Source organism: Delphinus delphis, chromosome 6, assembly GCF_949987515.2.
Source record: "Delphinus delphis chromosome 6, mDelDel1.2, whole genome shotgun sequence".
Lineage (NCBI taxonomy): Eukaryota > Metazoa > Chordata > Mammalia > Artiodactyla > Delphinidae > Delphinus > Delphinus delphis.
Window position 1 is genome coordinate 7,579,192 of NC_082688.1, and position 26,830 is coordinate 7,606,021.

Consider the following 26,830-nt stretch of genomic DNA (forward strand, 5'->3'; position numbering starts at 1 on the left):
CCGCGCAGCCCCGCCGGACAGCAGAGGCCCCCGGGGCAGTGAGGAGGCAGGCGGGCTCTGCCTGGACCCCGACCCCCAATCCCTGGGCGTCCGGACGTGGGGGAGAGCACCCCCACCGCACCGTTGGCGGGGAATCTGGAGTCCGCGCCCGGACCCAAGCAGAGTTCAGCAAAGGCCCGGCGCCACACCTAGAAGAACGCTAAAAAGTCTGTTTCAGGCAGAGGCGAGTCGGGTGTGAAGAATCTAGCAACTGGCTCTGTGGCGCAATGGATAGCGCATTGGACTTCTAGCTGGCCTCGTGTGGTTATTCAAAGGTTGTGGGTTCGAGTCCCACAGAGTCAAATTTTGACAGCTCCTCCTTCACTTCCATTCGGAAATTTTACGGCCTCCAAGGCCACAAGGTTCAGAAGACCCAAAGGCTCCTGCAGACCTCAGACTGGCACCTGTGCTTCTGGGACAGCAATAAACTTGGTGTAGGGATTGCTGCGTAGGAACCCTTTCCCATCCTTGGTCTCTTGAAAGCAACCCGGCACACTTGGTGGCACGAAGGGCACGGATCTGGAGACCCGTATGTATCTTTGGCCTCTGAATGGTCTGGATCCTGAGGGCTGTGACCACGTTTGTCATGCCACCCAGTTCTGGGCCATCTGCCAACTTCCCACCCACTGTGTCACTCTGGACCTCTGAAAACTGGGTTCCTTGATAATCAAACACGTTGGGCATCCACAGTTGCCACTTGTCCTTAAATAGATTCCTTAATCCCTTAGTCCAGTCAAAGTCCTTAAAAATGAGGAAGGACAGTTTTCAGGGTATGTTTATAGGAATTAAAAATGAAATTTTGGGGCTTCCCTGGTGGCGCAGTGGTTAAGAATCCGCCTGCCAGTTCAGGGGACAGGGGTTCGAGCCCTGGTCCGGGAAGATCCCACATGCCGCGGAGCAACTAAGCCAGTGCACCACAACTGCTGAGCCTGCGCTCTAGAGCCCACAAGCCACAACTACTGAGCCCTCATGCTGCAACTACTGAAGCCCGCACACCTAGAGTCCATGCTGTGCAACGAGAAGTCACCGCAGTGAGAAGCCCGCGCCCCACAACGAAGAGTAGCCCCTGCTCGCCGCAACTAGAGAAAGCCCGCGCGCAGCAACAAAGACCCAACACAGCCAAAAATAAATAAAATAAATTTATTTTGTTTTCAAAAAAAGAGGGCTTCCCTGGTGGCGCAGTGGTTAAGAATCCACCTGCCAATACAGGGGACACAGGTTCAAAATCTGGCTCGGGAAGATCCCACATGCCGCGGAGCAACTAAGCCCGTGTGCCACAACTACTGAGCCTGCGCTCTAGAGCCCGTGAGCCACAACTACTGAGCCCACGTGCCACAACTACTGAGCCCACGTGCCACAACTACTGAAGCCTGCGCACCTAGAGCCCGTGCTCCACAAGAGAAGCCACGACAATAACAAGCCCGGGTACCGCAACGAAGAGTATCCCCCGCTCACCGCAACTAGAGAAAGCCCACGTGCAGCAACGAAGACCCAACACAGCCAAAAAAAAAAACCCACCATAAAACAGCTCCTGCTTGGGCCCTTTCTTTGGGCATCACCTCACACACCCCCACAGCAACCCTAGGAGGTGGGTGCTGTTTCATCCCCCTTTTACTTATGATTAAACAGGTCTAGAGAGGTGAAAGGACTTGCCCTAAGTCCCTCAACTAGAAAGCGGAGGAGGAGTGGGGAATTTGAATCCCAGTCTGCCCGACCTCAGACCAGACAAGGGACAAGCAGCAGAAGCTCAGGCTGGAGGGAACATCTGCCCTCAGTGCTCGAAGGCCCAAGGCTGCCAGAGTCAGGGAGAAGCAAAGGCAGGAGAAGCAGACTCTTGACCTGATGGGAGCCTTTATTCAGACAGCAGAGACTCGCCTCTCCCCCTGCCTCCCTCTTCTCAGGCCTTGGGAGTTGGGTACAGCCCTCCCTCCTGCGAAGAGCCCCAGCCTGGCACCCAGAGAACCCTGGCTGGCAGGGAGGGGTTGGGAACAGGGGTTGTGGACCTGAGCCATCTGGGCATGAGCCTAGACAACTGATTCCTACGCATACATGGTTCTGAAACCGTGCACCTCAGATTGGAACTTGAACTCACATGCCAGGACTCGAACCCGACCAAAACCCACACTCTTCCAACTGAGATCACACACCTGGTTTCAGGACTTAATGAAGCTCAGGTTCTTGATGTTTCATTGCAGAAAGTATTCAATGAGACAAAGTGATAGGTAAGAGGTGGATTTAGTTAGAGAGACACATACTCCACAGACAGAGCGTGGGTCACCTCAGAAGGCGAGAAAGGCCCCAGGGTGTGTGGGTTGCCAGTTTTTACAGGGGTGGGTGATTTCATAGGCTAATGAGTGGGGGGAGTGTTCCAGCTATTTTTTTGGGGGGGGGCAGGGATTTCCAGGAATTGGGCCACAGCCCACTTTTTGATCGTTATGGATCCTTGGAACTGTCATGGCGCCTGGGGGTGTGTCACTTAGCTTGATGACGTGCTGCAGTGAGCATATACTGAAGCTCAAGGACTAGTGGAAGTTGACTTGTCCGCCATCTTGGACCCATTTGGTTTTAATCAGTTTATGTCATGTCCTCGGGCTTTGTTGTTCTTTCAAAGGTTGTGCCCTGCCCCCTTCCCTCCTGTTTCAGTTCTCTTTGGGCAGCTCCTGGCTCCCCTAGGAGCTCCACCACTGCCTGCTCCCTCCCGAGTTGGCCCTCAAAGCCACTGAGCAGTGGTTATGATAAATTATGATTAGTGGCGCCCAAGGGTCAGTGTTCAAAGGTGATGGCAAAGGAGCGCTCCACCCGCAGGGGAAGCATGGGTGGGGTGTTGGGAGCCAGGCCAGGCCCTCCGGCTCAGGGGCTCAGGGCCTAGGCTGGGCCCTGGACGTGCATGGGGGGCTCTGTGATGCTCAGCTCCTGCCGTAGAGCCTTCAGGGGCTGCTCCCAGCGCCGCTCGTAGTACAGGTTGAGGACACACGGGGCTCTGCGCGCATTCTGAACTGCCCATGGGATCAGCTTCGAGACCAGCACTTGCAGGTTTCTGTAGGGCAGCAGAGGAAAAAGAAGACAAAAGACATAAGGTCCTGAGTGCTGGGCACGCCACGTTCCCTGCAGTGGATGTGCATTTTCTCAGTTAATCCTCACACAGACCCAAGAAGGAGGTAGTTGCTATCCCCACTTTTCAGATGAGGAAACAGAAACTCAGTGAGGTAAAGCCCTGTGCTTAAAGCCACACATTTTGAACATGCCAAAGCCCAGCTTTAAATCGAGGGCTACCTCACTCCAGAAACTAACGCCAGATGGCATCCCCCTGGCCCCCCCAGTTCCCTGACTCTACTGTTCTCACCCGATACTGAGGCCTGGCCCCAAAGACCCTAGAGTCCTATGAAACGTCCAGGCTTCATTCATAGTCCTGGAGCCCCTGTGCCAGGCCAGTTTCACCTCTCTGCCCCATTTTTCCCATCCTGGATTCCTGAGAACCACTGGGGCTGCTCAGAAAGGCTGTGGGCTCTTCTCTATTTCCTGGAGCCCTGAGCCTTCCCCTGACCCCTCACCACTTGAGAACTTACCGGGCACTGAGCTGGATCGGTCCGAAGAGTGCACTCAGGATGCACATGGGCAGGCCGGTCTGGACAGCCTCAAACCACTTCACCACGATCTCCCCTGGCAGGCAGGGTGGGGAATGGGGTGGGAGGTGAGCAGGGGCCAGGAGGAGAGGCCAGTGACGCTGCCGCTCAGGGCAGGACACAGTGAGGCATCTGCTCTGCTCCGAATCTCTACTAGGGGTCAGCAGTGCCCAGACCCAGCCTGTGCTGGGCCCTGGGGCACTTGGCTTGGGGTTGGGGAGAGGGTGCAAGAAAGAGCAGAAGGGAAAATAAGGGCTGGAAAGGAAGCTTGGGGTCAGAATGCAGAGGACTCCGAAAGCCAGGCTGAGGACTCCAAGCCTTAGGGAATTGCTGAGGGCTTCAGAGCGCAGGGAGCTAACAACCGGAACAGGGCAGGGAGCCCTGGTGTTTGGATGCTGCTACATCAGTGTAGGAGCCGTAAGAGGCAGTGGGGATGCAGGATAGGGGATGCGCGGCACAGGTGCACCAAGATGTTCGGGTAAAGCAAACAATGAGGCACTGGGCCAGCTGATTGGTGGGTGGCTGGACAGGTGTGCCCTGCCCTTGCCCTGAAGACAGACTTGGGAGACACGCTGGCCTGGCCGGAGCGCCCTGCCCCACCCATGCCCCACGCCCACTCCAGATGCACTCAGCAGCTGGCTGGCTGGCACTCACCCAGGATGTTGGTGGGCATCCCCAGCAGCGTGTGGAGCATGTCGTGCACCTCCCGGTACCGCTGCATCACGTATGCCAGCTCCTCACTGTCCACGAACCGGGTGGGCGCTCTGGTGTCTGGGGAGACCCTCTGACAACCATGAACCTCCCCTAGACCCCTTCCTGATGGCTCCCAGGGTCCAATTTGCCAGCCTCTCCTTGACTCTCAACCACACCCACCAAATTCAAACCCCACCAAAAATCTCTGGGGACTTTGTTTCTGTGCATAGCTGCTGACAGGGGAGTCCTCAGGCAGGGAATATGGTGGATTGGCGCCCCCTTTGCCTACCCCAACTCACACATAATGTACACACCCTGTTGGAATCTATGGCAAAGAAACCCCTGGGGGTGGGGTGGGGGGAAGCAGGAGTTGTTTGTTTAATGATATAGAGTTTCAGTTTTACAAGATGAAAAAGCTCTGGAGATTGGTTTCCCAACAATGTGACTATACTTAACACTGTTGAACTGCCCATTTAGAGATGGTTAACACAGTAAATCTTAGGTTATTATTATTTTTTAAAACCACAATTAGAAATAAAATGGGGGGGAAAAAACAAGAAGCACCCAAAGTCCCGAATTCGTCAGATGAGCTGCTCCCAGCCTAGGATGCTCTTTCCCTCCCCCCTCACCTTCACCTTGACAATTCCTACCTATCTTATGGTCTCTTGCAGCAACCCGTACCTTTTTGTGGCATTCGACATGATTGTATCGTGACGTTTAGTGCGTGTGATTGTTAACGTCTCTCGTCTAGACCTGCACTGTCCAGTACAGCAGCCAATCATGGCAGCCACTGAGCCTTGAAATGTGACAAGTTCCAACTGAGATGTGCTGTACATGTAAAGTGCACCCTGGATTTCGAAGACGGTATGAAGAGAATAATGTGAAATCTCAATAATTTAAAAATATTGATTACATGTTAAAATGACATTTTCGTATGCTGGATTAAACAAAATATCTTATTGAAATTAATTCCACCTGTTTCTATTTGCTTTTATTTATCTGCTAGCAGCAGATTACCTATGGGGCTTACACACTATTGCTATGAAGAGTGTTGCAGCAGGCTGTCAGCAGCACAGGATGCACAGGACGGGGGCTCACTGTTCTATCTCCAGGGCCTGGATGAATAAACATACCTTAAATGCAGGAGTAAAAGGCCAGCCCCAGGCACTTTTCTGACCTCAGGTAGGGATGGCAACTGTCCTCCTTTACCCACCCTCTCTGAGTCCTTGGCAGCACCTATGCACAGTAGGGACACCCTGGTCTTCCTAGTGCCAAAGCATGGCCTCAGCCTGTCCAGAGGCCAAGGGATTTGATGCCTTTATTGCTTGGGGCTGCTGGCCCTGTGCCATGGTCTGTGTCTGTGACTTCATTGGGTCCCAGGTCCTAATTTCTTCTACAGAGTTCTACCTGCTGTGTGAAGCTGAAGGTGGTCAGTGACGGCCTACATTTATTGAGTACCTACTATGTGCCGGCACTGTATGAAGTCCTTTACACATATCGTCATTCTGCATCCCTGAGACCACCTGGGCGTAGATACTGTTATGAGCCTCAGATACACATAAGAAAAATGAGGCTCAGAGATATAAAGCAGCTTGCCCAAGTTCACACAGCTGACTAATCAAGTGGCTGAGTCAGGATTCGAAACAAAGCCTGCTGGATTCCAAAGCTAGTCGCCTTAGCGTCCATTATTAATCAGCCATATAAGTGCCTTGGAAGATAAACATGAGGTTTCCTTACCTCGGATAAGGAGTCTGAGGCTCAGAGGTCAAATGATTTGCCCAGGGCTTTAAAGCTGGGAAGAAAGACAGACTTCTAACTCAGGCTACGCCAGAGCCCATGCCAGTAATCTTGATGCCACAAGGACAACCACCCACCCCTCTGAGTCAGCCTCAGGGAGGGTGGCCTCACCTTGAACTCTGATCTAAAGCTCTGCTGGGACAAAGGTGTTCTTTTACGGTGTGTGGGCTGCTGGTTTCCAGGCTCCAGAAGTGTCACAGTCTCTAGGGCTGTTACCACAACTAAGGCTGTGGCTGAACAAGGCGAACCCAGGGGGGCCTTGGCAGTCCCATACCCTCCACAACAAGAGGACAAAAGGCTCTAGGAGAACTTCAGAAGATTCTCCATTCCTGGGTGGCACCTGGAGCAGGTCACCCTTGTGGGTTTCCCACTGATGAAATAAACTTGCATCTTGGTGAAACCTCCGGGTGATGGTATAAAATGGGGCAGAGGCAAGTGTTAGGAGAGTATGGGGAACAGATTATTTCCTCAGGGACAATAATCTCCTAAAGCAGGGGTTCTCAACTGTCCACCACGGGACATCTGCAATGTCTGAATACATTTATGGTTGTCACAACTTGGGAGGGCGAATGCTACCATCATCTAGTGTGTAGAGGCCAGGGATGCTGCTAAACATCCTACAATGCACAGGGCAGCCCTACAGCAAAGAATTATCCAGCCCCCAAAGTCAACAGTGCCAAGGCTGAGAAACCCAGTTCTAGAGCAACCTTTGCTCACTCCTTCACCTCCTCCAGCCTGGCTGGCTCCTGCAGCTGGACTGGAGAGCCACTTGACAGAGGCGCTTTGATGGGAAGTATTTGTGTTGGCGCAGGGAGGGGAAGGGACAGGGAAGGTGCCCTGCTGTATCCTTGGGTCCTTCTATAAATCAGATCATGTTACTACCCTGCTCGAAACCTCGATGGCTTCCTATTGCTTCTATTACAAAATACAGACTCTGTCTCTAAGCAGATACGGTAGGGGATCCCTGGAGAAAAAGAACGAGGCATGGCATTCTTGACATTAGAGAAGCCATTTTGACCTAAGCCATTTTGTGACCTAAGCCTAGACACAATGCTTGCCCTTCAACAGGTCTCAGTAATTAATGATCTTCAAGGAATAAAGGAATGCAGGAACAGAGGAAGAGCAGTCAAGAAACAATAGCTCAGGGACTTCCCTGGTGGTACAGTGGTTAAGAATCTGCCTGCCAATGGAGGGGACACGGGTTTGAGCCCTGGTCTGGGAAGATCCCACATGCTGTGGTGCAACTAAGCCTGTGCTTCACAACTACTGAGCCTGTGCTCTAGAGCCCGTGAGCCACAACTACTGAGCCCGTGTGCCACAACTACTGAAGCCTGTGTGCCTAGAGCCCGTGCTCCACAACAAGAGAAGCCACTGCGAAAAGAAGCCTGTGCACTGCAAGGAAGAGTAGCCCTCGCTCGCCCGCCGCAACTAGAGGAAGCCCGTGTGCAGCAAGGAAGACCCAATGCAGCCAAAAATAAATAAATAAATAATAAAATAAAAATAAAAATGAAAAAAACCCCCAATAGTTCAGCAATAAAACAGTGTCCTCGTTCCTCCTCAAAGAATATACATAACAATCTGATGTGTATCTTTAAGCTTTTCTATAGGAACTAAGGCCCACACCCAGATGGAGGATGGTAACTACATGCTAAGATCCCGGACTAGTCAGTACCTAAGAAATGATGATGTTGACCTTTCCTGACCCTCCTGACTTCAATCAACTAAGACTTGGACTTCGTTGACCTCTGCCCCAATTCTATGCTGAATTTTCCTCTGCTCAAGTCCCTTTATAAATACGCATATACCCTTAGGTTAAAACTTCCCCAATTTTGCTGTTAACAGACACTGCTTTGGGAAAGCTCCCCAGTGTTCGCCTTACTTGCTGCAAGTAATAAATCCTTCCTTCTCCCCATCTTTGGCTTGATTGTTTCTTTTGGCTCAGCATCCACCAAGAGGCAAACACAGTTTTCGGGTAACACTTCCCGTGGCAGGCAGGGTCTGGCTGGGCCAGGCTGACCTCCCAGCCCATTGCCTGCTTCCCCCCAACTCACTCCTTTAAGGTCATACTGGCCACATTGGACAGTTTTCCTTTTCCTAACCACACAGAGCCTTGCACTTGCCAGTGCCTCTGCTCGGAATGCGGTTCCCCATCTCTCCTCAGAACTGGCTCCTCCCCATCTTCCAAGTCTCCCCAGCAGGGCCTCCCATGACCACCCTGTTAGAAGTGGCCACCTGCCACCCCCACTCCGCCCCGTCCTCTATCATGTTGACTGCTGTCCTCACAGCACCACCCGCTAGAACAGTACTAAATAAATATTTTGCCTGAATTTTTATATGAAAATTTTCTTCTTTTACTGCTTTATAGTCTACCTCCCCAGCTAGAATATTAGCTCCATGAGGGCAGGACATTGTCTGTCTAGTTTGCCACTGTATCCCCAGCACTTGGAACAATGGATGGCACATGACCGATTCTGAACAAATGAATGAGTCCCTTGATAGATGGGACTCTGCCCCCCAGTCCCTGTCCTCTCTGCCTGGGGTTGGAGAGTGCCACACTTGTCAAACCCAGGGAAGACACTGTCTCTAGAACAGGGGGACACAATGCAACAGTTAAGAACATAATCTGGGTTTGAATACTGCCTCCATTAATACTGGTTTGTGAAATCAGTAAGTTGTTTAACTGCTCTGGGCCTCAGTTTCCTCATCTACGAAAAGGAGATGGGGACTTCCCTGGTGGCGCAGTGGTTAAGAATCTGCCTGCCAATGCAGGGGACACGGGTTCGAGCCCTGGTCCGGGAACATCCCACATGCCGCGGAGCAACTAAGCCCATGCACCACAACTACTGAAGCCCGCGCACCACAACTACTGAAGCTCGCGCGCCTGGAGTCCATGCTCCGCAACAATAGAAGCCACCACAATGAGAAGCCCATGCACCTCAATGGACAGCAGCCCTTGCTCTCAGCAACTAGAGAAAGCCTGTGCGCAGCAAAGAAGACCCAATGCAGCCAAAAAATATATATAAATTAGTAAATTTATAAAAAAATAAATAAAAATAAAAGGAGATAATAATAGAACATACTCGGCAGGGTTGTTGGGAGGATTCAGTGAGATCATGTACGAGCCTGGCACCTGGCACGCAGTAAGAGGTTAATAAGTGCTGGCCAGTGTAATTGCTCGCAGCGATGTTCCCAGCCCATTTGCCTGTCCCATAGAGAATGACAAAGCCTTGGCGCAAGAGACTGCAAGGCACTCCTGCCCATGCTGGCAGCTCAGGCTCCTCCTTCCTCAGGACGTTACTCCTGTGCCCTTCCTCTCCCCTTCCTGGTGACTCCCAAATGCACAGAAGCTGGAAACTCACATTCACATCCAGGAAACGGAGATACTCGCGGCCAAGGGAGCCCTCAGGCAGACTCCGGAGCTTGCCGAGGTCAAGGGTGGACAGCGAGATCCGGGGACGCTCCCTGTGAGGCAGAAGGCAGGACTCAGGTATTGGGAGGGCACCAGCAAAGGCAGGTGAAAGGTCCAACTAGATCAAGGGTGTGAAAGGTGAAAGGGAAGAGAGCAGCAATGGGGCCACAAGTCCTAATGGAGCACTTACTACTGGCCAGGCCAGTGGCAGGGACTGAGGAGACTACCACAAGCTAAGGCTATGGTTCCTGCCTTAGGTAAACAGGCCTCAGATGTGATCAGGGTATTCACAAAGAGCACTGAGGGGTGGGGGTTATAGGCAGCATATGTTATGGGACCTTAGTGAAGGCACAAGAGCCCTGTTGCTGGAACTGGGCTGAGGCCACCATATTGCACTACCCAGGGGTCATCACAGTGTCTATGTGAATGGCACCCACGGAGTTGGGCAGTGCCCAGCCTGTGCAATCATCCATGGCCAAGGTATCAAGAAGAGCTCTCTGGAGGAACACAACGTGATTCCAGAGAGATCAGAATCCCCAAAGAACGCCCTCAATCCCCCAGGCAAAGCTGGGACCTACTGCAGGATCTGGGCACCCTCCGGATCCCTCCTCATCTGGTCCCTGAGGACCTTCAGGGTACGGCATCCTGTGGTCTCCCCCAGAACTGCAACCATGTCTGAAAGGAAAGAAATGGGGACAAATGGAGAATATGATCTTAGGTAAGTTACCTGACCTGGTCTGAGCCTTAATTTCCTACACGATAAAACAGAATATCTACCTCTTAGTTATGAAGATTCAAGTTAAACACTTAGTGAATCACCTGGCACACAGTAAAAGCTCAATATATCTATAGTTACTACTATGGTTGTTAGTTTCATGGGGTGAGATGGCTCTGGTTAGCACAGTGCTCTAAAGAGTTCATAAATCACTTCCACATCCATGATCACGACAGAATACCATGTCTCCATGGATGGGTGTAGGCTTTGGTATCAGAGAGTGCTGGGTTTGAGGGCTGGTGTGATCACTATCTAGGTGACCGTGTGCAAACTGCTTCACCTTTCCAAGCCTCAATGTCCTAATTTGTGAAGCGCAGGTGATACCTTTCATATAGGGTTAATGCGAAAAATCAATCACAACATTCATATAAAACAGCACACTGAGTAAGCAAAACAAGGGCTCAGTGAGCAGTTAGCATTATCGTTTTTACTAGAAGGAGTAACAGTAATTTCCAGACTTAAGAATCCTGGAGGAGATGAGAAAAACACTGTAGGATCCCAAAACGCTCTATTAAAACATCCAGCAAACATTTATTGAGCATTTATTATGTGCCATGCACTATCTAAGATGCTAATGGGATGTTATAATTTGATGGGCCCTCATAAATCATCTAATCCAGAGGTTCTCAGTGTGGCTGGATGACAGAATCTCCTAGGAAGTTTAAAAAGTTTAAACTTTTTAAGTTTAAAAAGGCAGAAGCTCAGATTCCACGCCCCTTCCTCCCTCCCCTCCCCTCCTCTCTCACTCCCGGCAGATTCGAATTGAGTAAGTTTAGGGTGGGACCCAGGCATCTGCATTTTTATGAATGTTGCGGGTGATTATGAGGTGCAGCCAGGGTTGGGTACCCTGGCCTAGTCTAGTCTCCAGTTACCCAAAGCACACGGAGGCTTTGACAGTGTCCGGGACCTCCCCGGGCTTTCAAGGCAAGGCAAGGGCGCGCCCAGACCCCAAGCCGCCCCAAGGAAGCGCCGGCGTGGGCTGCCTTACCGTGGCGATACGGGTCATAGAGCGCCATTCCAGCAGAGCCCGCGGCCAGCAGCGCCTTCTGCAGCGGGGAGGTGGGGATGTGTTCGGGGTAGAGCAGGCCGGTGCCATGGCTCGTGGCTCGAAGGGGCACATCTGCGGGGAAAGAAAACAGCCGCGGTGAAAGGAGCGGGGGGGTTGGGGGGGACAGCGACGTGGCGGGTCCCCAGCACTCCTTCCCGGCCCCACCACTTGCCTGCAGCGGGCCAGGGACGGCTTCGGAACGCGCGGAGCGGGCGCAGGACCCCGCGCAGCAGCGTCCTCATGGCAGCGGGCACTGTAGGACTTCCCAGGGAGGATGGGCGGGGCAAGGCCGACTCCTCAAGCTCCTTTGGCGACGACGCGCCGGAGAAGTCACAAGGACTCGATCCCTACTGCGCTAAGTAGGGCCTTTTATGCGGGAAAGATAGCACGGACAGGGAAGGTCTCTAAGTATGAGGAAACCCAGGCAACCTACTTCCACAGATATAAAATTCTCCCCGTTTCACCTAACCCCAGAAAGTGTCTCCAAGTAAGCTCCGCTAGCTTTGGGGATTCAGCTCCGGACCCTACTCCCTTCTCGGAAGCGCGTTTTCCCCGAGGACAATAAGACAAGAACCTCTTCCGGCTGTGAAACATGGCGGCGCCCATTGGAAGGACCACATTTGGGAGCGGGACCATAAGGCACTTCCGTCCGGGTTCAGCTCTTCCGCGAACCCGGGACACGGGCTTCAGGCATGGGGTTAGACGGCCTGGCGCGGCTGCATGGGCTCTTCGCCGCCTACAAGCCCCCGGGACTAAAGTGGAAGCATCTGCGCGATACCGTGGAGCTGCAGCTTTTGAAAGGTGAGTGCCTCTAGCGAGACCCACGATCCCGCTCCCATTTTCCCGGGAGGCCATCTACGCTTCTGATCCTTGCTGCAAAATAAAGTCATGTGACCTAGTCGTCTGGGCAGAGCGGTTTCCTAATCGACTGTTCTATACACTCCTCGCCTTCCCCTGTGTTCATATGGGTAAACAGGCTCAGTATTGTCCGTTGTCATAAATAGTTAATAAGTAGTAAAGTCAGGATTTAAACCCAAGTCTGTTTCTTAACTTCTGCTTTCAGAAGTAGAGTACTCTAAAATCTCTAAAACCCCTTGGACAGAAGTAGTCAGTGAGTTTACAGTATAACAACAATAACAAGGATAATGTGTTAAGGACCTACTCTGTACTAGGCGCTGTGTGGGCTTTCATCTGTCTTCTACATTTCCATACTTACCTGTCCCTCTGTCCCCCACCCCCGGTGTTCAGACAGAATCGACAAGATGTTCTTTACTTGTGTGTGCTCAGGTCTCAATGCTGGGAAGCGTCCTGCCTCTGAACATCGTGTTCGCTTCCTGCTGGGCCCCGTGGAAGGCAGTGAAGAGAAGGAGCTGACCCTCACAGCCACCAGTGTGCCCACCCTCATCGACCATCCGCTGGGTAAAGCACATTCAGGAAGGGGCCTGGATGTCACTTCCCAGGAAATCCCTGCCCAGAGTCAGTGTCCTAGCCAGAGCTCAGACTCCTTCTGTCCCAAACCAGTGTAGGGCCACAGTGGGGATGAAGTATTTGATCAGGGATTGGCAAAATTTCCTGGAAAGGGCCAGATAGTCAATATTTTAGGCTTTGCAGGCTCACCTCTGCCGTAGTGCGGAAGCAGCAGCTATAGACAGTATGTAGAGCAATGAGCCTGGCTGTGTTCCAATAAAATTTTACTGGTGGATGTTGATATTTGAATTTCATATAATTTCATATGTCATGAAAATTATCCTCTTGATTTTTTTGAACCATTGAAAAATGTAAAAACCATTTTAATTTGTGGGCCATAAAAAAAAAACAGGCTTGAGGATTTGACTTGTGGACTATAGTTTGTTGACCTCTATTATTCTGGGACTCCAGGTAGGAATTGAGACCCTCAGGCAGAAGTCATAAGGAGGCAGTTTTGGGCTCCTGTGAAAGAGTGATTTTTTTAAAAATTTATTTTATTGAAGTACAGTTGATTTACAGTGTTGTGTTAATTTTGCTGTATAGCAAAGTGATTCAGTTATACATATATGTACATTCTTTTTCATATTCTTTTCCATTATGGTTTATCACAGGATATTGAATATGGCTCCCTGTGCTATATGATAGAACCTTGTTGTTTACCCATTCTGTATATAATAGCTTGCATCTGCTAATCCCAAACTCCCAATCCATCCCTCCCCCACTCCTCCTCCCCCTTGGCAACCACAAATCTGTATCTGTGTCTGTGAAGAGTGACTTACTATAGTCAACAAACCTGCCCAACAGTGAAACTAGTTCTGACAATGAGCCCCTGTCATTAGACATGATTAAAGCATGCGTTGGGGAGGCTCTATAGGAGGGCTGAGGAGCTTGACCAGGAACCTCTGAAACCAGTGAGTTTACAGTGTAACAACAATAACAAGTCTGATGTGTTGAGGACCTACTCTGTACGGGGTACTGTGTTAGGCTTTTCCCAAATACTATCCCACTGAATCCTGTGAGGTGGGTCCTAGTCCCATTTCACAAATGAGGAAACTGATGCTCAGTGTTGACTAATGTTAAGTCATGTAGCCTGGATTCAGTAGGCTCTTAACCGCCCCATACTGGTCTCCTAGGTTCCTCTTGATCTACAGAAGTGTAAAAGCATCTAGCTCATTCCTGCATTCATTCATTTTTTTTCCCAGCTTTCTTGAGGTATAGCTGATATACAAAAAAACTATACATACTTAATGTATATTAATTTGATGGGTCATTCATTCTTTCGGGAAATGGGTTATTTCCCGAGCAGTCAGTGAGTTCTGGGCTGTGGGGGCAGAACTGTGAACACACAGACCCAGACCCCTGCCTTAAGGAGCTCGCAGCCTCCATTTTCTCCCTGGGAGAGTGGCCAGGACTCTCCTTCCACAGGAGCTGGTTAGGGAACCCCCCCCAGTCTTGATTCCAGTGTTCTGCCCAGTCCACTCGAAGTGTCTCATGGGGGGAATGGTGATGGACGGACTTAACAGGCCCCCTGGGTTGCCCTTTCTCTGGGCCCAAGAAACTGAAGAAGTGGTTTTGGGCCCCCAATTCCATGGTGAGGAAACCTGAAAGTCCAGCCTGATGCTGGTTTTGGACCTCATTCTAGGAATGAGGTCACCATGCAGCCCAGAGCCATCCTGGAGGCTGGATTCTTTGAGGAAAAGGACCTCGTTTGTTTCTTTCCAGTACGTGGACCAGCATTCACCAGCCTGAAGATTGGCATGGGGCACCGACTGGATGCCCAGGCGTCTGGGGTGCTTGGTAGGTGGTGTGGTGAGCCTGGGGTGCAATGATAGAGGCTTGGGAGAGGATCGGGGAGCTCCCAGGAGCGCAGCCCATTTCTAACCTGACAGCCATTTCCCGCTACTGCTCACTCCCTTGATTCCTGCCAAGTCTGATCCCCTGGAGAGGTGACTGGTGGGAAGGGGGAAGTCGTGATCACCCACGTTTATCAAGTGATTCCTGCCTGTGACGTGTGGTTTGAAACTCTTTGTGCACATGCATTCACCATAATGACCTTATTTGGTAGATACCATATGATTTTAGGAAGAAAGTAAGGCTCCAGGAGCATAGGTAACCCATCCTGGGTCATGTGGCTAGTGAAGGTCCCTGGACCAGAGAGGGAAAACCATCATCGCTTGCATGGGGTAGCCAAGTGTGTGACCCTGGCCCCACCGGCTGGGCTCTGGATGTCGCTGGAGCTGGACACACAAAGCCCTGAGTCATGAGCCATCTGTGTCCCCAGGGTCAGGCGGCGGCCACATCCTTCATACACAACAGTCACAGCAACTTGTCTTGCTTCCTGGGACACAGGCAGGCGGACGTGATCTCATGCCCCGCTCCCTCCAGGAGTGATGGATGGTCATTCTTTCCTTCAGCCAGAGGGAGACACAGACCGGAGGAAAGGCAGGGAGTGGCCACAATGCCCCCATTTATTTGCCGGCTTCTTCCTTTGTGTGCATTGCCTCGATCATCACAATACCCACAGGGATCAGACAGTATTTTTATCCCCGTTTTACTGATGGGGAGCCTGAGACCCAAGGAGGTTAAAGGACATGCTTAGAGCCACCCCAGATGTGAGTGCAGGTCTGTGTGACTGGGCCAGTGGTCTCCTACTTCTGAGTGCATCAGGACCCCAGGGAGCTTGCTAAGGATCCCTAGGCTCCCACCCCAACCCGAGTCAGAGTCCGTATATGTGGGTGGGTCCCGGAAATCTGCATTTTCATATATGCACAGAGGAGCTCACTTGTTCCCTGTAGAAGAAGCTCTTCTTGCCTCCTTGCTGGCTTCCACAGCCTTGGAAGTGGGAGTATTCTGCTGGAGGGGGTGAGGGTTGGAGGACCCAGGGGAACGGGAAGGGGGACCCAGGTGTGAGACCAGGCTGGGTGCCTTTCAGTGCTCGGCGTGGGACGTGGACGAAGGCTCCTCACCGACATGTACAACGCTCACCTCACCAAGGTACGGGGGCTGGGGACGGCCTGCTTATCCCTTAGCCCTTTCCCTGGGGGTCACTGGTACGATTCTGAAGCAGAGATGATTCCATGGAGAATACCCAGGCCATCAGCAAGCATTTTGTTTTCGGGTCATGTACCAAGGGAGGCTGTAACATCATAATGACAGTTGGCATTATCGCATGCTGGCTACTCTGCGCTGAGTACTGTACGCGGACTCCCTTGCGGATGCCTGACAGCATCCCCGTAAAATGTCCAATTGTTAACCCATTTTACAGATGAGAGAATGAGGCTCAGGAGACGACGCTTGCTCGGGGTCACCCAGCCTTTAAGGGGCAGAGTTGGGATTTGAACCTGGTTCTGTCTGACACCGTCTGGGTGTCAGGAAGCTTACATCCATGCTGGGCTGCAGGCTCTGGCATCACGATCATGTGTGGAGACGCCACATTAGAAGGCCCGTGTTTTCAGTGGTTAAGAGCACAGATTCTGCAGCCAAGTTTTCGCTTCAAAACTCAGATTGTACCACTCTGCCAGTTCTGTCTCCTTGGGTGAATTACTTAACATCTGTGTGCCTCCGTTTCCTCATCTTTGAAATGGGAGTGATTGTAGTACCTCCTCCGTACGGTTGCTTTGAATATTTAGTCAGTGACCGTATGTAATGTGCTCAGCACAGCCACTGGCACGTGGTGGATGCTCAATCGATGTCACTGTCGTCGTCCTCTCTGTTATCGTCATTACTGTTATTGGACGCAGAGGCAGGCAGCTGCACAGATCGAATTTGGAGGGGAGAGAGAAGCTGACAGAGCATCCTGGGAGGGGCCTGGCATCATGAGTTGTCAGGTTGGGCAGAAGTGGAGAGGTGCGGAGGCCCGGGGTTGTTGCAGGGTGGCTCGGGGCACCCTTCGCAGGCTTCTGATGCTTGCTGTCATGGGAGAGGAAGTCGGGTGTCCTTCCCCAGGGGCAGCTGGGCAGGGGCTGAGCACCTGAACTCCCTGAGGGGAGACCAGAGGGCCCCCCAGCCTCAGTCTAGCGCCTCGGGGGCCTGAGCTGCTGGGCCACATCTCCCTCCTTGCCATGGCGGCTTAGAGCCGAGAGGCTGGTCATACCTCCCTCTCCCTGTCCTCGCAGGATTACACAGTGCACGGCCTCCTGGGCAAAGCCACAGACGACTTCTGTGAGGACGGGCGGCTGGTGGAGAAGACGACGTATGGTGAGAGCCCACGGGAGTCCAGGGCGGGCGGGAGGGGTGGGCGTGGCTGCCTCTTCATTTGCTTCCTTTGGTTCCTAACCCTGAGGTGGGCTGTGAGGGCCCCCGCTCAGTTATTCTCAGACACACCAAGCCGGGGCTGGCTGTTGGCACGGACGTGTGATTCTGACTTCCAGGAATGCCCTGTGCTCCCCTGTGCTCTGCTTAAATGTTACCTCCTTAAGCGGTTTCAGTGTACTGTCAGAAAAGTAATCAACTAATGATTAGTGATTATTTAATATCTGTCTCCCCACCAGAATGTCAACCATGAGAGCAGGAACTGTGTAGTTCCACTCCTGTGGTCACACACAACACAGCGCCTGGGACATGGGAGGTGCTGTATTGATGGATGGATGGATGGGTAGACGGGTGGATGCATGGGTGGGTGGATGGCTGGCTTATTCTTCATTTCTCACTCTCCCCATGTTCTTAGACGTCCTATATGATCTGTTGCATTTGCTTATTTGACATTTTTTGAGCACCAACCACGTGCCAGGCACTGGGGGCAGGGGCCGGAGGCATATGATGAATCAGATGGGGTCCCCAATCTTAGGCCTCACAGTCTAGCAGGGAGAGCAGACACACACCTCTGCGTCTCCTGGAGAAGATTAAAAACATGTGGCGAAGCAGTGCTGTCTATATATTTGTACTTGTATGTGTGTGTCAACATCCAAAACATGTCTAAAGACAACTACCAAGTTGACACTTCTGAGAGGGAGGAAGCCAGAATTTGGAGGAGGGGAGATGTTTGTTGGTGTTGATCTAAATTTTTTGAAGAAGATTCTTGTATCAATTATATAATTAAAAATAGGACTTCCCTCGTTGTGCAGTGGTTAAGAATCCACCTGCCAATGCAGGGGACATGGGTTCAAGCCCTGGTCCAGGAAGATCCCACATGCCGCGGAGCAGCTAAGCCCATGCACCACAACTACTGAGCCTGCGCTCTAGAGCCCACGAGCCACAACTACTGCAGCCCGCGCGCCTAGAGCCCGTGCTCCGCAACAAAGAGAAGCCACCGCAATGAGAAGCCCACGCACCACAACGAAGAGTAGCCCCTGCTCGCCGCACCTAGAGGAGGCCCGTGCACAGCAACAAAGACCCAACACAGCCAAAAATAAATAAATTTAAATAAATAAGTAAATACTATAGGGACTTCCCTGGCGGTCCAGTGGTTAGGACTGTGTGCTTTCACTGATGGGGCCTGGGTTCAGTCCCTGGTTGGCGGGGCCTGGGTCCAAAATAAATAAATAAATAAATAAAATAATGACATAAACACTAAAGAAAACTAAGTGCTGGGAAAGAGACCCAGGTGCAGAAGGAAGAAGCCACGTGCTGTAAGAGGGGCTTCCTGGAGCAGGCGGCATTTGAGCTGGGCTGTAAATGAGTGGGGAGGAGGCTGCAGCAGGCGCCTCCAGATAAGACAACAGCGTGAATGAGACCAGACAGAAGGGATGAGAGGCCCAGGCCCTTCCCAGCTGGCCAGGCCTTAGTCAGTTACACCTGCTCCCAGAGATTCTGGCCTGTGGAGTCAGAAGTTGGTGGCTGCCCCAGCTGGCCTGCAGGCTCGGCCTCCCTGCAGTCCGTGGGCATCCCCAGGCTTTGCAGCTGCCTGCTCCACAGTCACTTGGTTGGACCAGCAGGCAGAGGAGCCACTCCCACTTCTTGCCACCCATTTCTGCATTTGGACAGATGGCACCCTCCCTCCTGGTGTCCCTGGCCTGAAAAACCCCAGACTGGGGCTCAGGGGACCAGGCTTACAGTGTGGGGCAAGGGGCTTCCCTGGTGGTGCTGTGGTTGAGAATCCTCCTGCCAGTGCAGGGGATACGGGTTTGATCCTTGGTCCAGGAAGATCCCACATGCCGCAGAGCAACTAAGCCTGTGCGCCACAACTACTGAGCCTGTGCTCTAGAGCCCGTGAGCCACAACTACTGAAGCCTGCATGCCTAGAGCCTGTGCTCTGCAGCAAGAGAAGCCACCGCAATGAGAAGCCTGCACACTGCAACAAAGAGTAGCCCCCGCTCACCGCAACTAAAGCCTGCATGCAGCAACGAAGACCCAACACAGCCAAAAATAAATAAAATAAATTTATTAAAAAAAAAAAGAATATGGGGCAAATCACATTACATCTTTGGAGCCTCATTTCCAGAAGGAAGTGTTCTTAACTTGGGGTGTGTGAGCCCCTTGAAAATGTCCTCAAAATGTTGAGTTCATGTGTATCTTTCTGAGAAGCGGGTCCACAGCCTTCATAAGATTCTCAAAGGACTCTCAACCCCCTAAATGGGAACCCTGGGACCAGAGGATGCTCTGGGACCCCAGCTAGGTTCCAAGGACAGGGCTGGTTGGTGGGAAGGGAAATTGCCAGTTTTGCCTCCTCAGTGGGCACCTGTGTGCTGACCATCCCCTGGCTTTTCCAGACCACGTGACCAGAGAGAAGCTGGAGCGAATCCTGTCCCTGATCCAAGGTTCCCATCAGAAGGCTCTGGTGATGTAAGTGAGGCCCGACCCACACCTCCCTGAAAGGGGACCCTCAAGGAAGTGCTGGAAGGGCAAGAAGTTGCCCACAAGGCTCCCTGTAGGCTCCGCCTACTCTGGGGCAAATTCCAAAACCAGACACAAGCACCCATTCCTTTCACAGCCTGCAGAAGTGTTTCTTTGTGCTGGGTCTTGGGCCAGCCCCTGGGGAGACCAAGGGGAACAAGAGATCCCAGCTGGCCTCCTAGGGAGTATATGAGCTAAGGGAGAGGAGAGCTAGGGGTCCGCACCATCACGGCACAGAACCAGGGGGTGGAAGTGGTCAACACAGGTATGACCGTTGAAGCCAAGGAGAGTGTGAGAGGGGGTCGGTCAGAGCCTGCAGTTAGGGATTGGAGGGGACAGAACAAGGCTGCTGCAAAGGTGGCTAGAGGGGCAGGGAAGGTGGAAAGCGAATGAAGAGCTTCAGGAAAGGCATGAATAGGGCAGGGCCAGGGGTAGGCAGTCAGCTGCCCACTCTGGTGCCTCCTGATCCCCAGGTACTCCAACGCTGACCTACAGACCCAGGAGGCCTATGAGATGGCCGTGAGCGGCGTGCTCCGGCCCATGAACAAGTCCCCAATGCTGGTAACTGGCATCCGATGCCTCCAGTTTGCGCCTCCAGAATTCCTCTTAGGTAAGTTGCTCCAGGACGTTGGGAGAAGTGCCACTGGGCTCCTGGGTTTGGGGGGGTCACTGTGGAAGGCCCTTGCAGAGGCCAGCACGCGTGAGCCCTAAGCTCCGCTGGCCAAGGCACCGGGGCCGACTTCCTTCCTAGCCTGAGGCTGGACTTGGCTGATCACACAGCACAGAACAAATGATGTCCTGTCTCCTGCCAAGTCCCCCTTTGAAGCCAGACCTTAACAAGCAGAGATTATATTTAGTGGCTCGTTTCCAGAGCCGCCCAGTGTTTCAAGTCATTGTGCGGCATCAGACACCACTCTCCGCTCCCGGATCCCACCCAACTCAGCAACCCGACCACCACTTCTTTCTTTGTTTATCGTATTAACGAGGGCTCCTTGCTCCTTTTCTTTTTTTTTTTTTTTTTAACAGCTTTATTGCAGTATAATTGCTTTACAATGGTGTGTTAGCTTCTGCTTTATAACAAAGTGAATCAGCTGTACATATACATATATCCCCGTATCTCCTTCCTCTTGTGTCTCCCTCCCACCCTCCCTATCCCACCCCTGTAGGTGGTCACAAAGCACTGAGCTGATCTCTCTGTGCTATCTTGCTCCTTTTCTTGAGTGCTGACCAAGACTTCTCTGATGCTAAGTGCCTTATAGAAATTATCTCTTAGATTCCTCACAACCACTCATTTTACAGATGAGCAAACCAAGCCTTAGAGCAGCACTTCTCGAACTTTAACCTGCCCAATCACCTGGGGTTCTTCTCCCCCCACCCCCGGCCATGCCACATGGCTTGCGGGATCTTACTTCCCTGACCAGGGATTGAACCCAGGCCCCGGCAGTAAAAGCGCTGAGTCCTAACTGGTGGACCGCCAGAGAATTCCCAACCTGGGATTCTTCTTAAAAGGCCAATTCTAGGAATTCCCTGGTGGTCCAGTGGTTAGGGCTCGGCACTTTCACTGCAGGGGGGCATGGGTTCAATCCCTGGTTGGGGAATTAAGATCCTACAAGCTGCGAGACCAAAAAAAAAAGGCAAATTATGACTCAGCAGGTCTGGGTGGGGCCTGATATTCTGCATGTCTAACAAACTTTCAGGACCCACCCTGGGCTACACTTCGAAGAACAAAGCCCTAGAGAAGTAAGTTGTCTTGCTAAGGTTATTACATAGCCAGGAGGTCTCAAGGGGTGTGGATCTAGATCAGCGGACACCAGAGGCTGTGCTTCTGACCACCACCTCTGTTGTGTGTCCCTGGCAGAGGTGCAGTGCATGCATGAGACGCAGAAGCAGCTGCGAAGGCTGGTGCACGAAATCGGCCTGGAACTGAAGAGCACCGCTGTCTGCACCCAGGTGCGGCGTACACGCGATGGTTTCTTCACCCTGGACGATGCCCTCCTAAGGACCCAATGGGACCTACCCAGCATCCAGGATGCCATCCAGTCCGCAGCACCCCGAGTGGCAGCAGAGCTGGAGAAGAACTTGAGGCCGGGGCTGGGCACCCAGTAGCCCTTCAGTCCAGGCTGGCCCTGGGACTCTGAGGGGCCAAGCTCTGCCTTGGGGCTGGAGAGCCATGCGGGACATTGAAAGGCCAGGCTGCTGGGGGAGCGGTGGGTGTATAAAGATAAGAATTGTTCATGAGCCAGAACTGATGATTGTGCAGAATGTGGGGGGTGGGCGGGAGCTTTTTAACACGTGACAGAAAACCAACAGGGACTTTCCTGGTGGTCCAGTGGTTAGGACTTGGTGCTTTCGCTGCCAGGACCCTGGGTTCAATCCCTGGTCAGGGAACTAAGATCCTGCAAGCTGCATGGCATGGCCAAAAGAAAAAAAAAAGATGAACAGACTTGGCTTAGTTAAAAAGAAAAAAACTTCTGTACAGTGGAAAAGATGCTAAACGAATGACAGACTGATAAAACTATTTGTTATATACTTAAGAACTAATATCTATAAGATATAAAGAGCTCTTATAAAACAATAAGAAAAAGATGACAAGAAAATGGGTCAAATGACATGAATTGTGTGTTTATACAGCAAAAGAAATCCAAATGGCCAGTAAACCTGAAATGATGCTCAACCTCTCTAATAATGAAAGACATTCAGATGAAAATGAGATGACTTTTCCTTGCCTTTCAAATAAATTAAGAAAAGATAACACCCAGTATTGGGGAGGATGTGAGAAGATGGGCAATCTGTACTGTTGGTAGGAATATACAACTGTGTAACCTTTTAGGAGTAATTTGGTAGTATGTATCAACATTTGAAATATTCCTGCCCTGGGGAATTCCCTGGTGGTCCAGTGGTTAGAATTCAGCACTTTCACTGCCGTGGCCCGGGTTCAATCCCTGGTCAGGGAACTAAGGGTCCTCAGCAGCCATGGCTCATGGGCCCAGCTGCTCCGCGGCACGTGGGATCTTCCCGGACTGGGGCACGAACCCACGTCCCCTGCATCGGCAGGCGGACTCTCAACCACTGCGCCACCAGGGAAGCCCAATTTCCTCCTTTTTATTTGATAATTTCCACCAGAATACAAACTTGCTATTTAATCTCCTATCTTAAAAGCAAACAAACAGAAAACAGCATGGCAGGTCCTCAAAAAATTAAACATAGAATTACCATATGATGCAGCGATTCCACTTCTGGGTATATACCCAAAGGAACTGAAAGCAGACTCAAACAGATGTTTGTGTACCCATGTTCAGAGCAGCATTATTCACAGTTGCCAAAAGGTGGAAATAATCCAAGTGTCTATCGATAGATGAATGGATGAGCAAAATGTGGTCTATCCACACAACAGAATATTACTCAAACACTAAAAAGGAAGGAGTTCCTGACACCTACTACAACATGGGTGAACGTTAAAGACATTATGCTAAGTGAAATAAGCCAGTCACAGGAAGACTAATACTGTGTGATTCCATTTATATGAGGTACTTAGAGTAGCCAGATTCACTGGGACGGAAAACACAATGGTGGTCGCCAGGGGCTGGGGAGTGGGGAGTTAATGTTTAATGTGTACAGAATTTCAGCTTTGCAAGGCAGAAAGAGATATAGAGATAGACAGTGGGGATGGTTGCACAACAATGTGAATGTACTTAATGCCACCAAATTGTACACTTAATGACGCTTAAAATGGTAAATTTTATGTGTGTTTTATGTATATTTTACCCTCAAAAAAGCTCCACACAGAAAAACAAGCATACTCTTTCTTAACCTTCCATCTCTCTCCAGTTGCTGCATTTCTCTGCCTCCTTTTTTTTTTTTTTGAGAAGTCAAAAGTTGTTTTTTTAATTTCAATTAGGTAAATATGTCTGTAAAAATCTTGGAAAATGAATTTTTACCTAAGGTCTGTTTTTTTTTTTTTTTTTTGCGGTACGCAGGCCTCTCACTGTTGTGGCTTCTCCCGTTGCAGAGCACAGGCTCCGGACGCACAGGCTCAGCGGCCATGGCTCACGGGCCCAGCTGCTCCGCGCCATGTGGGATCTTCCCGGACCGGGGCATGAACCTGCGTCGCCTGCATCGGCAGGCAGACTCCCAACCACTGCGCCACCAGGGAAGCCCTAAGGTCTGTTTTGATTAAAAACAAGGATACATATATTCTAAATCATTTCAGAATTATTTACAGAACAAAAAATTCACGGACAGAACAAATACACTAGATAAGGCAAAATGTTATGGTTTAAATTCTGTTTATAGGAAGCAAACATTTGAGATTGTATCAAAATACAAAATTGGGAAAAAATCTGCTTCTAAAGAATTAGATTAAAACGGAATGATGTGGAAGAGCTTAAAGCCAAAAATATATGTTACAGAAACCTACACCCAATTAAGGAAAAGACAACAATATTAATATCCAGCAAAAATAATAGAAGAGAAGCACAGTCAGTGATGAATACCAATCAAACTTGAACTTCAACGCGCCAAATTAATCGGCATGCAATTAAAAACAAGGTTAGGGACTTCCCTGGTGGCGCAGTGGTTAAGAATCCACCTGTCAGTGCAGGGGACACAGGTTCGATTCCTGGTCTGGGAATTTCCCACATGCCACGAGCAACTAAGCCCATGTACCACAACTACTGAGCCTGTGCTCTAGGGCCCACGTGCTGCAACTACTGAAGCCCACACACCTAGAGCCCACAACAAGAGAAGCCACGGCAATGAGAAGCCCGTGCACCGCAAGGAAGAGTAGCCCCTGCTCGCCACAACTAGAGAAAAGCCCACGTGCAGCAACAAAGACCCAACGCAGCCAAAACAAAACAAAACAAAAAAAACAAGGTTAGCCACTGAAAGACAAACCAACAACTTTCTAATTTTACTGGCATGCTTTAACACATGACCTTATTTCACCCTACACAAGAATACCTGAATTTAAAACAGAGGATTTGGTTAATCCAATCAACATAATGGAACTAATGGATATGCAAGTCCTTATGCTTTACTAAGATTTTACTCACATTTTACATCTCTATTTGAACATATGTTCAATGGGCTATTTATATAACTTTTCTTTATAAATTTTTAAAAAATTAAAAATAGTTGTGTACATTAAAAACCTAAAGTGCTTTTCTTTTTCTTTCTTTCTTTTTTTTGGCCACGCAGCTTGCAGGATCTTAGTTCCATCACCAGGGATCCAATCCTACCCTTTTAAGAATAAAGGTGGGGCTTCCCTGATGGCGCAGTGGTTGAGAGTCCGCCATGGGCGCTGAGCCTGCGCGTCCGGAGCCTGTGCTCCGCAACAGGAGAGGCCACAACAGTGAGAGGCTGCGTACTGAAGAGACACATCAGCAATTGCACATCCAAGGGGAGAAAGATTCCAGAGAGTATATCTTTTCTTCCCTTCTTTGCCCTTATCCATCAAAACCAGAAAGGGGTATGAATTCCAATGATCAGGAATTGGCTCTCGAACTTGTTAGCTGACATCTCAGTGTCCGCTGGCTCTAGTGGCCTCAGGCAGCTTCTGTTCCTCGGCCTCCGGCTGCTCCCACATCACCGAGTTGCACAGCTGCAGCCTCGGCCTCCTTTAAAAGTAAAACTCCAGGCTTCCCTGGTTGCGCAGTGGTTGAGAATCCAATGCAGGGGACATGGGTTCAAGTCCTGGTCCGGGAAGTTCCCACGTGCTGTGGAGCAGCTGAGCCCGTGTGCCACAACTACTGTGACCACGCTCTAGAGCCCGTGAGCCACAACTACTGAGCCTGCGTGCTGCAACTACTGAAGCCCACGTGCCTAGAGCCCGTGCTCCGCAACAGGAGAGGCCACCACAGTGAGAAGCCTGCGCACCGCAACAAAGAGTGGCCCCCGCTCTCTGTCACTAGAGAAAGCCTGCACGGAGCAACGAAGACCCAACGCAGCCAAAATTAAATAAATAAATAAATTTATTTTTTAAAAAAAGAGTAAAGCTCCTGGAAAGATTGTCTCTAGTCGCTGCCCCCAGTTCTCACCATATGCTCCCTGGAACCCACTCTAATCAGACACTCACTCTCCACTGCTTTCCAGGAACCGCTCTTGCCAAGGTCAAGGACGACCTCCTCCTCTTTAAATCCAGCGGCTCCTTCTCGGCAGGGTCTGACACAGCCGGTCACTGCCTCCTCCTGGAACAGTCTCCTCCTCCCTCCCTGGCTCCTTCTCAGCCTCTTTGCTGGGGCCCCTCCTCCCCTGCTCTCCTCCGCGGTGCCCACAAGCTCCAGGCAGCTCTACTCTCGGCCCTCACTCGCTCCTTGAGGATGTCAGTCTGAAATCACATGGCTTGAATCCCATCAATCTGTCATGCTTCTGGTGCCCATATTTATGTTACCTCTCACCGGACCCTTCCCATGAACTCCATTCCTAAATATCTGTTCTTTAGCATTTCCACTTCCGTGTTGAGCTGGCATCTCAAACTTAACAGATCCCCAGACTGACTGCTTATCTTCCCCTGCACCCTGCTCTCCCCCAGAATTCCTCACTCCAGTAACTCACAGTTCCACCCTTCCACTCGCTCAGGCCAAAATCCTAAAAGCCCCCTTTTCCTCACACCCCATATTTAACCCATCAGCAAATCCTGCTGGCTCTACCGTCAAAAGACTGTTGTTTCCAGAATCTGACCCCTTCCTTCCTCCCTCTCTCCCTCTCTTTCTTTAGTTCCCCATCTGGGATGAACCGGTGCCCCCTGCAGTGGAAGCGTGGAGTCTCAACCACTGGACCGCCAGGGAAGTCCCAGAATCTGACCATTCACCTCCGTCCACTTACCCCCTCATTTTGCTGTACACCTGAAACATTGTAAATCAACTATACTTCTGTTAAAAAAATGCTATTTATAAAATTTAAAAAAATATATGTATTCGGCAGGGAGGGGAGGGAGGCCCAAATTTTATGAGCTTCAGGTCCCAACCCTTTTTGACCTCGTGGCATGCAGGATCTTAGTTCCCCAACCAGGGATCAAACCCGTGCCCCCTGCCGTGGAAGCATGGAGTCTTAACCACTGGACCGCTGGGGAAGTCCCTGGGTCCCAACCCTTTTTCATAAGTGCCAGCACTTACCACCATCTGAAGAATGATTTATTTTTTATTTGCTTTCTTGTCTGTCTCCCCCACCTTAGATGAATGAATATCAATACCCAGATAACCGCAGTTTTC

At 50.9% G+C, this 26,830-nt stretch overlaps 2 protein-coding genes and 1 non-coding gene across 6 annotated transcripts; 2 read left to right on the plus strand and 1 right to left on the minus strand.

The window, feature by feature from the left end:
- The first annotated feature begins 251 nt into the window (after positions 1–251).
- TRNAR-UCU (transfer RNA arginine (anticodon UCU)) lies at positions 252–342 on the plus strand. Its single transcript is given in 2 exon segments — positions 252–289; positions 307–342. It is a non-coding gene; the product is annotated as a tRNA-Arg (tRNA).
- An 848-nt stretch (positions 343–1,190) lies between these two features.
- COQ4 (coenzyme Q4) lies at positions 1,191–11,924 on the minus strand. The gene is made up of 7 exons (XM_060014063.1): positions 11,557–11,924; positions 11,325–11,456; positions 10,140–10,236; positions 9,512–9,614; positions 4,317–4,446; positions 3,606–3,699; positions 1,191–3,076 (listed from the first exon to the last, which is right to left on the minus strand). Exons 1-7 carry the CDS (start codon positions 11,624–11,626, stop codon positions 2,905–2,907), a joined length of 798 nt encoding a protein of 265 aa, XP_059870046.1. The 5' UTR covers positions 11,627–11,924; the 3' UTR covers positions 1,191–2,904.
- A 66-nt stretch (positions 11,925–11,990) lies between these two features.
- On the plus strand, positions 11,991–25,015 carry TRUB2 (TruB pseudouridine synthase family member 2). 4 transcript variants are annotated; one of them, XR_009519798.1, is made up of 9 exons: positions 11,991–12,185; positions 12,672–12,803; positions 14,574–14,648; positions 15,784–15,845; positions 16,967–17,048; positions 19,499–19,571; positions 20,096–20,232; positions 21,481–24,494; positions 24,819–25,015. XR_009519798.1 is itself a non-coding variant. In XM_060014061.1 (8 exons), the coding sequence occupies exons 1-8, from the start codon at positions 12,077–12,079 to the stop codon at positions 21,726–21,728; spliced, it is 918 nt and encodes a 305-aa protein (XP_059870044.1). In that variant the 5' UTR covers positions 11,991–12,076; the 3' UTR covers positions 21,729–24,805. The 4 variants fall into 4 exon arrangements, 2 of the variants coding, with proteins under 2 accessions (XP_059870044.1, XP_059870045.1); XR_009519797.1 differs by having other exon boundaries at positions 21,481–23,784; XM_060014061.1 differs by lacking the exon at positions 24,819–25,015 and having other exon boundaries at positions 21,481–24,805.
- Positions 25,016–26,830: the final 1,815 nt, after the last annotated feature.

Coding starts and splice junctions, on each gene's coding strand:
- COQ4 (XM_060014063.1), bottom strand. CDS start 11,626: ATGAGGACGCTGCTGCGCGGGGTCCTGCGCCCGCTCCGCGCGTTCCGA. Junction 10,237..11,324: donor CTATGACCCGTATCGCCACG/GTAAGGCAGCCC, acceptor CTTTCCTTTCAG/ACATGGTTGCAGTTCTGGGG. Junction 4,447..9,511: donor TCCGTTTCCTGGATGTGAAT/GTGAGTTTCCAG, acceptor CATGGTTGTCAG/AGGGTCTCCCCAGACACCAG.
- TRUB2 (XM_060014061.1), top strand. CDS start 12,077: ATGGGGTTAGACGGCCTGGCGCGGCTGCATGGGCTCTTCGCCGCCTAC. Junction 15,846..16,966: donor ACAACGCTCACCTCACCAAG/GTACGGGGGCTG, acceptor CTGTCCTCGCAG/GATTACACAGTGCACGGCCT. Junction 17,049..19,498: donor GGTGGAGAAGACGACGTATG/GTGAGAGCCCAC, acceptor TGGCTTTTCCAG/ACCACGTGACCAGAGAGAAG.